Source organism: Mustela erminea, chromosome 14, assembly GCF_009829155.1.
Source record: "Mustela erminea isolate mMusErm1 chromosome 14, mMusErm1.Pri, whole genome shotgun sequence".
Taxonomy (NCBI): Eukaryota; Metazoa; Chordata; class Mammalia; order Carnivora; family Mustelidae; genus Mustela; species Mustela erminea.
In genome coordinates this window covers 29318293-29332893 of record NC_045627.1, presented here as the reverse complement: position 1 = coordinate 29332893, position 14601 = coordinate 29318293, and the positions used below count along the sequence as shown (strand labels likewise).

General features: G+C 43.6%; 1 protein-coding gene across 3 annotated transcripts in view; it reads right to left on the bottom strand.

The window, feature by feature from the left end:
- The window catches only part of ARID5B (AT-rich interaction domain 5B), a 177312-nt gene that overhangs the window by 18535 nt on the left and 144176 nt on the right, over nt 1-14601 (bottom strand). For all 3 annotated transcript variants that reach the window (XM_032313597.1, XM_032313598.1, XM_032313599.1), the window contains one exon: nt 6363-6460. In XM_032313597.1, coding sequence (XP_032169488.1) covers nt 6363-6460 — 98 coding nt within the window. The remainder of the gene's footprint in view (nt 1-6362; nt 6461-14601) is intronic.

Sequence of the window (14601 nt, the reverse complement as noted above, 5' to 3'; positions counted from 1 at the left end):
ATCTACATGACAGCAGGCCAAGCTGGTGAAAATCCATAAATTGTGCTCTGAGGCTTGGCTAGGAGGACTTGAAGTGAGAGAGGAGCCAGGCTCACAGAGGCTCATCACCAAGGAAATGGCATGCGCAGAACCAGTCAACCTCAGAAGGCAAGGTTGGGTCAACGGGAAGCCACAGAAGGTGTCTTGCTCAGCATGTGGCAGAGTGTTTAGATGAAAAGCACGGTCAATGGTGGCTCTTTTTTCTTGCCCCCCCCCAACCACAGGGCATTTGCACGGAGACTGGAATAGTGCCAAAGATGGTTCAGTCCTCACGGAACTTGGCAGCCTATAGGCTACCTCCACCCTGAGGTATGTTTATTTTAACTTGTATAAAATATTTTCAGAAATATTGGCTCTAGTATTTGTAAGTCAGGTGACTTCACAAAAAAGTTATCATGAAATCATGGAAGGTCTGACAGTACTGAGACTCCATCTGCCTAAGGCACTGGTGTTAGCTGATCCCACTGGGCCTCTCTGGCCTGGCCGTGTGTGCCAGCTTCCTACCCTCCTACCTGGCCATCTGCACCCACTTAGCCACCTCCCCCATAAACATCTGAGGTTGTGATCTGTGGTGGGGAGCCTTCTTCAGCGATCTGCTGGGAAGGACTACCTTTCTAAATTTCCTGTCTGTTGTCAACTGACACTTTCATAAAATTCCTAATTCATGAAAATGAATTAATAGAAAAAAGAAATTTAAAGCAAGGTACATAAAATATAAGCCCCAATGTTTAATTAGTTTCAATGGACATAAAATTATTCTGGCAAATCGCTATGTAAGTATAACAACGCTCATCTGTAACTGTTCTGTTCACAAGAGCCCAGACAGGTCAGAAAGCCTTACTTGAGGAGCTCTGGTCTAGAGACTGACTAACTGACTTCTCAGATCTCAAATGCTGAGAACTTGCCCATGTCTTTCTCAACTGGGTATTGATTAACTTCAAGGGTAACAAAATGAGCAAGAAGACATCGCGTCATGTCCTGGACATAAAGAGCTGTAACTCACCGTACTTGCCCTCTTGACTTTTTCCTCACAACATGATTAGCTGAGTTCCTCAGAACTTGGTATGTTTTTGGCATTTACCTTAATGCACGTATTTAATTTACTCAAAATGTGACCCTCCCACGCTCTGCTTTCTACCTTCAGAGAAGAAAGGCAAGGGGTTCAGCTGACCATCATTTGGGTTCTGCCCAGCTGTAGCCAGTCTGGGTCTGGCTCACCCCAGGTCACAGCAAAAGAAGGCCCCCCAACCCTGCGGCAGGTCAGTCTTGCCTGGGGAATGCTCATGGGAAAAGCAAAAGTGAGAATTTGAAACTGGGCATTACTACGTATGTAAGAAGATGAAGCGTCATTGGTCATTTCCCGTATAAACAAATAGTTTGTTTATGACCTTGATTTTCTCAATACTCAGTAAAGCACATCATGAAGGCCTTTTGCCTTCATGCTCCCTTTTCTGTCCTTAATAAAACTTCATGTGCTCCTCAGATGTACACCATGTAATTTGCTCAGGAAAATTCAAACCAGTAATCTGGTATTCTGTGTGAAGATTTTTTATTTGCCTCTTGCACATGCTTGAAAAATATTTTTCTAAAAAAGAAAACAAATCTGCACATGACAACAAAGCCTTTAAAGTGAATCTCTATTCAGAAAATCAAGCCAAGAGAATTCCATAAAGATAACCCCTTTCCTCTTTTTATTCCTTTCCTCAGAAAGGTGACTTGGGACACCTTAAATGGAGAGTCAGACAAGAAAGAAAATGTCCTATTTAGAAGGGTCCTGCCCAGCTGGAGGTGGGTATTTTTCTTTGCATTACGACCTACAGTAACTTTACTATCAATCCTGAGAAAGAAGTTTCCAGAATAACCACACTTCATGAGCCCTGCTGAATTTGAGGTATCCACGTAGCAACAGTCTCGCGATGGGGAAACATTAATGCTTTTTATATTGGTGATCAGCTGTAACATGAGCAATTAAGTACAATACTAATGGACTATGGCCAGGAGCCTGGTACTAATATTAAAAACTGACAGAGATGAATAGGTTTGGAAGCAAAACCAGGCTGACAAAGACATTTTTATGAAGTGCTTGGGCCTATTTGATTTAAACCAATCAGAGGCAAGTTTGGACGAGTCAGGCCTTCAGCGACAATGATGCATTCACAGGCATTGTACCGTTTCTGCTATGCCTTAAATAAAAACACCCATTGATTCTTTTCAACAACCCACACTTTCATTATTACACTCATTAATAAACCAAAAGCGCCCAACTAATATACAAGTAATATTTACTGAGGAACCGGCGACTTTTTTCTTGTTGGAAAATGAAAACATTTACTGGAAACATGAACCGCACCACATGAAAAATAAATCAGTGGATAATGTACAGTAGATCACTCATTTCTTCTTCATCTTCCAGGGAAGCGAAGCTGGTAGTAGGGAAAAAAGAAAAGGATCACGTCTGCATATCGGGGTGAAAAGGAGACAAGAAGACTGCTTGCACAGGAGGATCGCAGTCATTCTGATCTGATGGGAAAGGTTTGAAACATGTCTACGGGCATCTCCAGACTAGATGTTTGCCCAAAACATCCTGATCTTTTGCAGCTTCTTGAACCTTCTTGAAAACGGTGGCCCTTCACCAGTCTAGTCCTGTCTGTTTTGTGTTAGTGTAGCCTATACCTAGCGAGAAGGAAAGAAATCTGCCAAGTCCCTTGGCACAGTTTTAGCCCAGCCTCTTCTTTGACCAAAGCAGAACTGTTTCTCATCCCTGGGATGGATCTGAGTGTCCTCTGCCCTTCTCGGGTAGAACCATTAAAGAGAAGTAAGAAGTAAGACAGCTAGAGCAGCTGCCCCCAGACTCTTCTCCAGACCACAGCACACAGGAACATGGCTGATTCCTTTCAGATCATGATCAGCTCAAAATGAGTGAGACTGGTATAATTGTAGTGGTTCTCATTTTTTAAAAAGATTTTACTTATTTACTGGGAGAGAGAGAGAGTGAGCGAGAGTGCACATGAGCTGGGGAGGGGGAAGGCGAGAGAGACTGCGGGCTCCATCCCAGGGTCCTGGGATCATGACCTGAGCCGAAAGCAGAAGCTTCACTAACTGAGCCACACAGGCGCCCCCTGGAATCTCATTTATTTAAAAAGTCAATTATCTGCAAATTTTAGTACTTCACTATTATTAACTACTCACCACTCAAGACATCCCTTGCATCTGATCACAGCAATGTGAACGAGTGAAAGTATATCCAAGGAAGGGTGAAGGCCCTTGCTGATCGCCCCGGGACAGCTGTGTTCTAACCTGGGTTTCTGGCTCTGTGCGGGGATTTCCATATTGGGGGTCCCACTTGGCGGTTGACTGTTGTCTCAGCCCCAGATTACTCTTCTGTGCCCTGCTTGGTGTTGCTGGGACCGAGATTCTGCAGATTACATGTCTCTTTCTTCAGCTGTCTTCCTTTTGGGGTCCTGCAAATGGGGCTCAAGCAGGCCAGGGGAAGGGAGGAAAGGCTCCTTCTTTCTGTTTTGCCTGCTGTGAATTTCAGGGCCAACCCAACAGTAACTTAGCAGCAGCAGTTGGTTCCAGCCTGTAGCTTCTGTCACAGTCCCAGAAGAGTTTTATGGCATTTGCCCTGAGGTCCAGCATTAGCCAGGGAGCACTGCCTCCTCAGGTCTGAGCCTAGCTTCATAGTGCTCCACCTCCGAGCTTAATAACGACCAGCACTGGATGGGATCCTCTCCCCAGGAGGGATCTGAACCCCAGCTCTGTGACGCGTACTCTCTAAACTTCCGGGTGGCAACACCATAACCCCCTTTCTCCTATTCTCTTGACCCTAGGGAGCCTGTGGTTATTTCCTCCATATTAACGTTATGCTTTACCATGTTTGTTTCAGTAATTCCCTACAGTAGATTCATTTTGTTGAATACCTGGTGTCGTTTTTATTTTCCCTACTGGAGCCTGACTGATACACACTGAACCAACAAATTCTAGATTTAGCAAGAGTGGGTGACAAAGCTTTTCAAAAAAATTTAATCCAGCGGGAGACCAAACCTTTTTGAAATACTCCTTTACTCCCAAGCGCAAGGAGAGAAGAGACGTTTTTAAAGAATCTTAAATAATGTTTTCTAGTAGCTAAATTTGAGGGATCTCGACTAGAATTTTTCAATTTGACGGAATGAAGGCATTTAGGATTCTACTACTCCAGATGAGGTAAATCATGAAACAAAGTACACAGTCTTCAAAAGAATATATCCTGGTATTTCATTTAAGATTGAGGCTATTTTTATCCACATAACTGCTTGAGTTAATTACACATACATTCACTCTACTATTAGATCCTATCCTTTTTCCATCCCAAACCTAATCTGTTTTTTTGACCATGCGACGCTCTGTAACATGTTTGATTAATTTTTATTCTTTAACTGGGTGAGTGAGCTAGCAGTTGACATACACTCTCTTTTTTTTTGCAAATTTTAACTCTCTGGTCCTTGAAGTTTGATGGTTCAGATGTTGGGAACATTTGCAGATGGAGGTATGGTTGGGGCGGGGGGGGGTGTTCACTATCAGAATAGAAGTCCTTTGAAAATACAGACCGGGGGTGCCTGAGTGGCTTAGTAGGTTAAAGCCTCTGCGTTCAGCTTGGGTCATGATCTCAGGGTCCTGGGATCGAGCCCCGCATCGGGCTCTCTGCTCCGCGGAGTGCCTGCTTCCTCCTCTCTCTCTGCCTGCCTCTCTGCCTACTTGTAATCTCTGTCTGTCAAATAAATAAATAAAATCTTTAAAAAAAAATACAGACGGAGTTTATAATGAAAATGCTCCGATTAAAGCTTTGACTCGTAAGTCAACACCAAACTGAATGTGTTCCCTTAAGTGCTGTTTACTTAACACTCACCTGAGATACCAATGCTATTTTGTACTAGGATTTCAGTGGTGCCCCTGTTATGTCCATAGGTTTTTGTATTAAATACTGAGAGAAATAATGCTCACATTTGAAAAACTGATGTAGTATACTGACAGAAAGGCTAAGCCCTGTCACCAATGTTTAAAAATCCTTGTGGGTTGTCACTCAACAAGTAAGGCAATCTCTTGCTACTACTTTGTGGGGATTTTTCATGGGGTACTAAACCCAACTTAATTTCCTATGACTATATCTACAAAAACTTTCTAAGTTTCACTGAATGGCTATGCGAACAGAAGCTCTATGCTAAATGCAACACAGATAAAAATACAACTGAGCTCAACAAAATATGACTAAGAGGAGATCCACTAGGTAACATTATCTGGAGGATCCAAAGGTGGGTGATCTGGGTCGAAGCTGGCATGCTAATGGACTTGTAAAACAGCCATCACACTTAGCAGTTCTGTTCTACCTTTCAAACTGGCAAGCTAACTGGCCTGTTTGTTCAGCTGTGTCTTGACTTCATTCCATCCATGACCGTTATTAAAACATACACAGACAGACAGACAGACACACACACCCTCTGCTTGGATCTTGCAAGCTCTGAATTTGAAACCAGGTTGCTGAGTCAGTCAACATGTCAGCGGGGAAATGAAATGCCAGGGATAAAGAAGTTGGCGCAACCCTAACAAATTAAGAATGGACTGGAAGCAGAGAGCAAGGATAATGCGTGAATTTGTTAACAGACCTGCACTGCTGTGGGCAACAACGGTCCTAATGCAAAGAGGGAACATTCCTGTGGAGACAACCTTTATAGCGCATTACCTCGTATTTGCATGATCATCACCTTCTGAGAGAAGCTGCAAGTTAGAAAACTGAACCATGCAAAGCTTGGCAAGAGAGAATTTTCTTGGTCAAAAGCATAGTCGTAGAAGAAAGAAATACCAAGATGGGGAGAAAAACCAATGGATCTTATCTGGAGCCAATTTTCTTATTAAAGCAGGGCTTACTTTTCAATATTAGTACATTCAACATTAAACCATTTCAATGTCAATACGGTTTAATGGCAACCCCATGGTAACAGTGCAGATTAGGATTTCCAGAAGCGGAAGGTTCTCACAGCAAATGAACCTACGGAGAATGTATTGAGTAATCTAGGCTTGTGGGGACAAAAAAATAAAAAGGTATTGTCAAATAGGTGGCCACAGGATAAAAATCAAACCAAAAGAACATCTAATTTTAGCCCCAGTAACCCGAGAAAGCCATGTCCCCTAAAAAATCACAAGGCGGTATGCGAGCTAAAATGCCAGAGGATATTTTCTATTTCCAGAAAGGTCCTTCAGACTTCCCCTTATCTTATCCTTCACCAGAAGCTTCTTCCATTGAGCGCACTTTTAATTAGGCAAGGACTTTCCAGGAGGGGGGTTCTTACCTTTCATAATGCCTGCGGGTGCACGTGGCAGCGCTGGTGCTCCCAGGATTACCGCCTAATTCATCATAAATATGTTTCCATTGTCGGCGGGCTGTTATCTGAAAAGATGGCAATGGGAAATTCAATCTTGCATCAGAAGAGATTCACAGTGCCAGGATTCAGTGCATATGCAATAGGCAGAAGAGGACAGTCTGTTCTGGAAGCCCAGACACAGAGAAGTCCAAATGAGCATGTGGGGAGATTCTGGGGAGATTCGGGGTTCCACAGGGCGGTCTCACTCGTGGTACTCTTCTTTTCAATAAACGTGGAATTCTGCTTTGGGTTCTATATTGTGTCACCCTTAGAGCATTTTCTCTAAGGCATCTCCCTGTATAGTTTATGTAGTTATCTTCCCCACCTCCGCCCCCCCGCCCCCGGGAACAAACTCTTACTCTGATCCTTTAGGTCATGTTGATAAAGCATCCAAATAAAATAAGATTTTAGCTAAAGTATCAGCTTATGAGACTGAAAACTATCAGTTTAAATGAATCAGAATGAACACTGGTTGCTTAAGGGGAATGGGCGGCCAAGGGTATATGAAAAGAGAGAGGCTTTTTGCCTGCTTTTGTATCTTCTGATTTTTGACCTGGGTGCTGTGTTGACCACTTCAAACACTAAATAAAATTACTACATAGACTAATTCAATTGATCCAATTGCTTATGGAATTTGCAGTCATCTCCGGCTTTATTTTTATGCCAGCCAGCTCCTCTAACCACCAAAACAAAACCCAAATCTGAAACTGTATATGTTGCAACCTGTTTATTTTTATTCCCTTAGGTCAGGAAAACGGGTGATCCATCCAGTACCAGGAAAACGAACAAATTCCAAAGTGAAAATGCAAGCTATGTCTACTGGGGGGCTGGGTGCCTAGAACCCGGGCAGCTTACAGTCTACAGAACAGCATACTACAGCCCTGTTTAATCACTTTCTTTAATTTTATTTTTATACATAAATTAAGATTTTACAAAATAACAGATGCATGATCTGGCAAATGATTAATCTGGGGAAACCACGTCATTTACTATATCCGAGCAAGTCTAGTATTTCCTTGCAAGGAGGAGGCAGAGCCCATTCTGAGGTCCTTGTGAATACTTCTAAACAGAGTTACAGGAAAACTCTGTTATTGGAATGTACAGGGCGGGGGGGTGGGGGGGGACAGGGTGTGGCAGAAGTGCCCATGGCAGTGGCAGTGGCTACAATCGCCCTGGGGCTTCTTTTGAAATATACCGACAGAGCTGCAAGCCCAATTCACTTAGGGGCTAAAGGCAGCAAGCCCCGGGGAGGTGGGGAGCGATCTCAACCCGCAAACAGGGGCTCTGTCCCTGTAATCTAAGGAGGAGGGGAGGGGTGGTTAAACACTACAGGGTAAATGGCACCTTTTCCATTTTATATAAAAACCCCTTTATTTCTATAAACCCTTCTCGACCCCGAGACAATGGGAGGTTTGCATTGTTCAATTTCCCAGGAAGCATTTTTGAACCAATGAGTTTCAATAGTTCTCTCTCGACAGAACCACCTCTTGCATCTCCTGGCAGGTTTGACTAAAAATAGATATTCTCCTTCATTTATAGCTTGGTTTAGATGATAATAAATGGTTTCAAGCCCCTTTCAAAACACTCAAAATACACATTTCAGTAATTATTTTATATTTAATTACGATGTCCCTCTAATCATTGAAAGAGTACACTTTCAGGCTGATCTAGTCAAGATCTACGTAAAGGAAGGAGCGAAACTCGACGCCCTCCCACGTGTTTCTGTTTTTCCTCAAAGCTCTTAGCACACCAGGGCCTCTTGAAACACACCTCCATAGTTGTCTCCCTCAGATGAGGTGTGTGGGCCCTGGGGAGTCCAGCAGGGCCAGAAAACAGGTCTGTCCCTGCACGCACTTCAGAGGAAACCATCCCTTTTGTCATCCTTGTATCTCTTCTGTGCACTGTTTCATATCTTATGAAGGACTATCACAAGCGTGATACCATTTCATTCTCCCTTCAGCCTGTGAGGTAGATTACAGGAATCTCATCACAGATGAAGAAGAAAGACACAGAGAGTTTGCCCAACTTGCCCAAGGACACACAGCAGTGGAATGGTCACATCAGGGCTCATACAAATGTCTTATGATCCCAAGAGCAGGCTTCCTTTTCACTACATCGAAACAGCCTCCCCATCAGAATGAGTTGGTGAACAGCCCACATGTATAGCAGGGTGTTAATGCAGAATCTAGGGACCTTATGCTTCCCGTGAGTAGAGGGCTGTGGAAATCACAGCTTCTGCTACAAGGTCTCGACTTTGAGCTGTGGGTCTCTCACTTCTGAAGAAATAGCACAGCCACAGGTCAGCAAAAATCCAAGGGGATGGGTTAGGCATAGTGCTCTGAGATTTTACTTCCACCCAGTAAAATTATGCTCCTTTTACCCTGATCATGTGTGTATCTAGTTAGAACAGAAATTCGCTATTATGTTCACCAATGAATCATAGATAAGTCTCAGTTATACTGGAATCCATCCATTCACTCAGCCATTCAGTCATCAAATATTTCCTGAACATCTCCCACTTGTTGGGTGCTGTGCTAGCATCTGGGATGCAACAATGAAAACCAGATCCAACACCCAACATGACCACATCCTTGTGTGTGTGTGTGTGTGTGTGTGTGTGTGTGTGTGTGTGTGTTGGGGGGGATTACCAAACATAAACAAGGGACTACACAGATAAACAAAATAATACAGGTTGTGAAAAGTGTAATGAACGAAAGACCACCAATGACGGGCTATTTAATGTATGGAAACTGACCATGCCCCCCCCCTACACCCATCTGCTAGACTTGGGGGTAGTACCCTGTTCAACACTTGCCTATCACAGAAATGACAAACTTCTTTAAGAATAAATAATGAATTATCAAAAGGAGGAAAACAATCTTCCTCATGCTAGGACTGAAACTGTGGCAGCAGGGGCCAGCCTCCAGTGTCACTTGGCATTAGTTAAGCCATGCACAGCTGGTTAGTGGTCTGTGTTAGCCCCTGCTAGCAAGTTCTGGGTTTAAATACAGTTTTTACCAGTAAGAGTTGATCTGGAGCAAAGACAAGGGCTGGGCCTTCCAGGAAGTCGTCCCTGTTTACCGAGCTTCCACTGGCCAGCCTGGATGAATCAGGCCATTTTGAGATATTTTCTTTCCACAGGAAAGTCATAAAATGTGCTCTTTCCAACTGCTAAATGCTTTTATGTTTTTAAGTACACAGTTCTCCTGGGTATGCATCTCCATTTTTTTGTATGCAGATGTGCTCTTAATTCAAATGCTGTCCACGGGCTTTAAAGTGTGAAATGTCTAACTCCCCCCCCCCCCCCCCCCCCGTTGTCCAAACCCACTGTGGGTCCCAGAGCCCTATAAGGAGAAAGGAAAGAACGTGAGAACTCGCGAGAACTCCTCCTGACCAAGCTACCGGGCATTGGGCTCCCACCTGTATAAATGTGCCTCCTGCACTAATATGCTTTCCTCATGCCAAAGTATGCATATGCTTTGGGTTTTATTCTGTTGCCCCGAATGTGTGTTATCTCTAAAACCCACTGGGGCAAAACTAGTGTCTGCCTCATAGTGTCTAGCCTCCAGTTCCACTCAGCTGGAAATAGTCTGATCCAGCCATGGGGTGAGTCTGACTAGCTCTTGGGTTAAGCTGGAGCCTCCCGGTCTTGGTCACATTTCTACCTGACCTTCTGTTATTTTAGGTTTTTAAGGATACAGAGAATTTCTGGCTCTTTGTTTCCTGAAGAAAATGGCCAAATTCATACAAGCAATGATTTTTCTTGAATTGTGCTTCCCTTGTCATCTCCTGCAAGACCCTCAACTAAATGATAGGGATTCCTGACCTCAATCCATCTTCTACTGGCTACCATTGAGGGCACTGGGCCAGGAACAGAGGTGTGGAGGGGAAAGGTGGAAAGAATGGAGGGTTGTGGGTGGGGAGATATCATGAAAAGAAAGAGAAGTTACTACCTTCAAGGGTTCGTAGCTTAGCAAGAAGCATAACCTCATATGATTAACCATAAAGCAAGATGAAAACCTGAGCAGACGGCACCCAAGGGAAGCAAACCAGCCTAGGTGTGTGGAGACTTCATCTCACTCCCTTCCCTGGTGTGGGCAAGACCCAAGAAACTGTGAAGAGCATTGCACATCTATTATGTTCAGGTATATTCATTTCTTCCAAATGCAGTGGTTTTCAAACTGCTCTTTAGGATGCAAGGTGGACTGAAACTAACCCTCCACACCTCTGCCAAGAAAATGGGTCCAGGGGGTGATAAAGGAATCTGTCCCATCTATTGCTTATTTGATGAAAATATCCTGCTATTAAAAAAAAAAAAATTGGTTAACAATTTTAACCTAAGACATGGCCTTGGAGCCTTGGTTTCTTTACCTTCGAGATTGCAGGGATGAAATAATGTTGGAATTTTTGTGGCCTGGTTAGGAAACAGCAATCAGAAATCTTGCAGGACAGTGTGTCCATGGCTTAAGAATGTAGCAGATGTGAAGTCAAAAGGAACATTTGCCTGCATGCAACGTTGCCCAGGCTGCTCAGAGAAACAGCCGCTTTCTCCGGACACCTTGAGGGCGGACTGAATTCAAGGAAGATGACTTTTTTTTCCTGGTAGTACTCCAGGAACTGGAGCTTTTCAAAACTACATGACATCATCTTTGGCCTCAAGAGTTCTGAATTAAGCAAGAGGCTTTGTCCATCCAGAGTACTAGGGTTAGATTCAGAGGATGTCTTGAAATGATGTCAAAGCCAGAATCTGGTATCAAAGCCTAATCCTTCCAGCAAAAAGACATGTGACTTCTTCCTCCAGATGAGAAATAATAGTCTTGTCTCAGCCATGGGGACAGACGGAGCTGCTAAACTGGCATTCTTGGAAGGTACCGCTTGCACGGTCCTCTGTCTCTAGAATATGATTTTCTCAAGACCCATTTCCCTACTCTACCTTCTCTCCAAATACTGCCTCTGGCTCACCATCACATGGTTAGCCAAATGGAAATCACTTTAGCGAACCGCCCTCCACACACTGCATCCTGGTAATACCCCAAGCTACTCTTCACGCTGTAATTGCTTCACCAGACACTGAAGTGAAGACCTCTTTCGCTCATCAGCGCAACCGTATCCAGCTCTGCTTCCTCAACTGTAGGTGACCCCGCTCTAAAATGTTTGGGAGGAGAAGCTGGATATATGATTGTAAAGGAAGGAGCCTCACTGCCAACCAGTCAAAAGGCGGGGATATTGTTTTTTAGGGAATCAAATCCACTCAATACATTTACGATCTCAAAACCTAAGGATGCAGAGACACAAAATTCATTTCCAGCAAAGGCAGAGGAGGCCAAGAGAACTGAATATAGCCATTAGTCAAATGCTTCTAAAGGCTTAAAATAAAACTTCTGCTCCTCTTTTTTTTTTTTTAATTCAATTTGAGGGTTGTGAAGGACTGCAATGAAATAATCCATAATCCGCAATTCAAACCAGAAGGTTTGGAATAGTTTATAACCACAAACAAAAACAAGCCAATTAAGATGGCCTCTTTTTAAAACCAGAAGGAATTCCAGAGAGATGTCTTTATCCAGTCACAAGTTAACAGCAGAAGAGATATATCTACAAATTTTAAACTTGCAATTTTTTATTATTACTGAATGTTTACATCACACAGACCTCTTGAACCATCTCCTAACTCCATGCGTTTTTCTCAAGAATCAGATAAAAATCTCAGCTAGTAGTTCATGGAGATTTGTACCTCAGGCCAGGTACAAAGACCCGACTGAAAGATGCTACTAATGACGGTAGGCTATTAGAGGCTTTTCCCAATATATCACCCAAACTAGGGAGAAAGCACTGTAGGCACAAAGAATGGTCATTTATGCACCCCTTTCCTTCCAGTGATGCGATGGAGGCTGTGACAGCTGCACGGAAAGTTCTCAACAAGTCAGAATCTGAAGAAGTTGGCCATGTCCCCTTGCAACTCATTTCGCCTCACTGTGCCTCAGTTTCCTCACTTGTAAAATGAGGGTCTGGATCGGAGTAGGACAAGTATCTTTCTCTGCACCAAGACCAATTTGCAAAACATAAAAAAGGTTCAGAACCTATACTTTCCCTCATTCAAAATGAAAATGGCTTATCATGGATGGAAAAACCTTCACTGGAAACTTTGAGCTGCTTTGGGGCCAAAGGAATGGTAATATTCTGGCAGGTTTCTTTAATAATAGTGTGGAGACAACTTTCTAACCTTAGATGCTTGACTTAGAAGCGGCCACACCGTGCAGCAAGGAGCCATAAGAGCCAGTAGGTGAGGTGGGAACAGTCACCGTTACCATTAGCTTTGAATTAGCATCACCCGGAGTGCTTATAAAAAAGGATTCTCAGGTTCTTAGGCCCAGGGCCCACTGCAGTTAATGTCTCAGTGTGGAGGTCTAGACATATCCATATACTTGAAAGGTCCCCCTTTGAAAATCTGAGCCCTAGTTTTCGAGTGGCCTCTGGGAACCACAGGTCTAGAAGATTCCAAGATCTCTTTTGAGCTCTAATGACAAGTCTACATGTGCTTCTGCCATCAGATAATCTTACAGATAAATGTCTTTCAATAACACAGCGATGACAACTTAAGTCCTCAGACGGGATCTTACGCATACGTCTGCTGGAGCAGCTTCAAAACTGAATCCTCTCTGAACATCTCATTTCATTTATTGGTCAACGTATACCAATCGAAAAATGTATTCTGTACTTGGGGGATTCAAAAGCTGTGACATAGCGTGGGAGTAGCCAACTGCAGTGCCTATAGGGACAGCAAGGTAGTATGAAGCATTAAAAAAAATAAAAAGGAAAGGAAGGGGAGAAGAAAGAGAGGGAGGAAGAAGGAAGGAAAAATCCCACCAACCGGCTTCATCTAGTTTACGACCCCAGATGTAGATGTTATAGCTAACAAGGCTAAGTAGATTCACTGTCTCAGAGTAGATGAAAAAATTGGGGGTGAAGAATGGCAGGGACCCAATGAACAACGAGGGAGTTGATGGGTAAACAGAGAAGGAGGGAAGGAGCAATTCCAGAGGTTGCCAGTCCTCTTTGTGGCTTGGCTGAGGAGGCTGGCTACTCGTACATAACCAGATGGGAAGCAGATGCCAAACTGGTGTCCCAATGCCCCCCCATCCCAGCCTCTCTCTCCTTGACTCCACCTATACTACAGTGATGGCAGAATGAGGGGCAAAACATAACACTTAGCTTGTTATCGATCTTCTCTGCGTCACTGACCCCACCCCCACTCCGCCCCCAGCCAGCCTACAGAATTCCAGGGGCTACCATCCGAAAGCCTTTCTCACAGGGCTCCATCCTCTCTGGACTGGCCTTTGAGGTCATGCATCCCAGCCAACTGGTCACCCCACTTTATGTTACTCCAACTCTCTACGTCCAACATCATTCTACCCCACATTTTTATTTCTCCGTCTGGCTTTCTCTTCCTGGAAGGCTGTGATCATTCACGTCTAAATTCCGAATATTCTCTAAAATCCTGCTCAGAAGGCAGGAGAGCCCCAAGTCTTCTTCCCTTGTTTCTAAATGAAATCATCCTTAACCTGAACGGCAAATGGATCTTTTTCCACCTTGTCTCTTCATTACAATCACCATCTCTCCTGGACGGCAAGCAACTAGAACCACTGTCCTAGATATCTGTGCATTCTCCAGAGTGTCCCACAGCATGCTGTGAACACATAAGACTTATTAAATACGAGTTCCGGTGATTTGCTGATTGCACGGTCATTTGTTACTTTGCTCATTCAGCAAGAGAAAGAATACTATGTGTTCAGAATACTGCCAGTGCCCTGAAATTTATCAGAAGTTTCTTTTGTGTATTCCATACCCACGTGCTGCTGCATGGAGAAAAACAGATCTTTGGGAGGATACAGAAGATACAAAAGCAGGAAAAACGGATCCTGTGGAATTTGTTGGCACTCTCCCTATCAGTAAACAACAATACATTTCTGGGTTTAAAAAGAGATTTAATAATATTGTGCAGTATCACGTAACTTATCTGCAGTTCATATAAATGTGTATTCCTGTTCTTAAATCAAGCATTAGACTTAAAAATCTAGGCTATGGGGTGGGCTCCTAAATCCACGAGACTAACTCTGAATAAGTTATCTTTTTCACATGGACAAAAGTTATAATTAGCTTAAGATTTTGT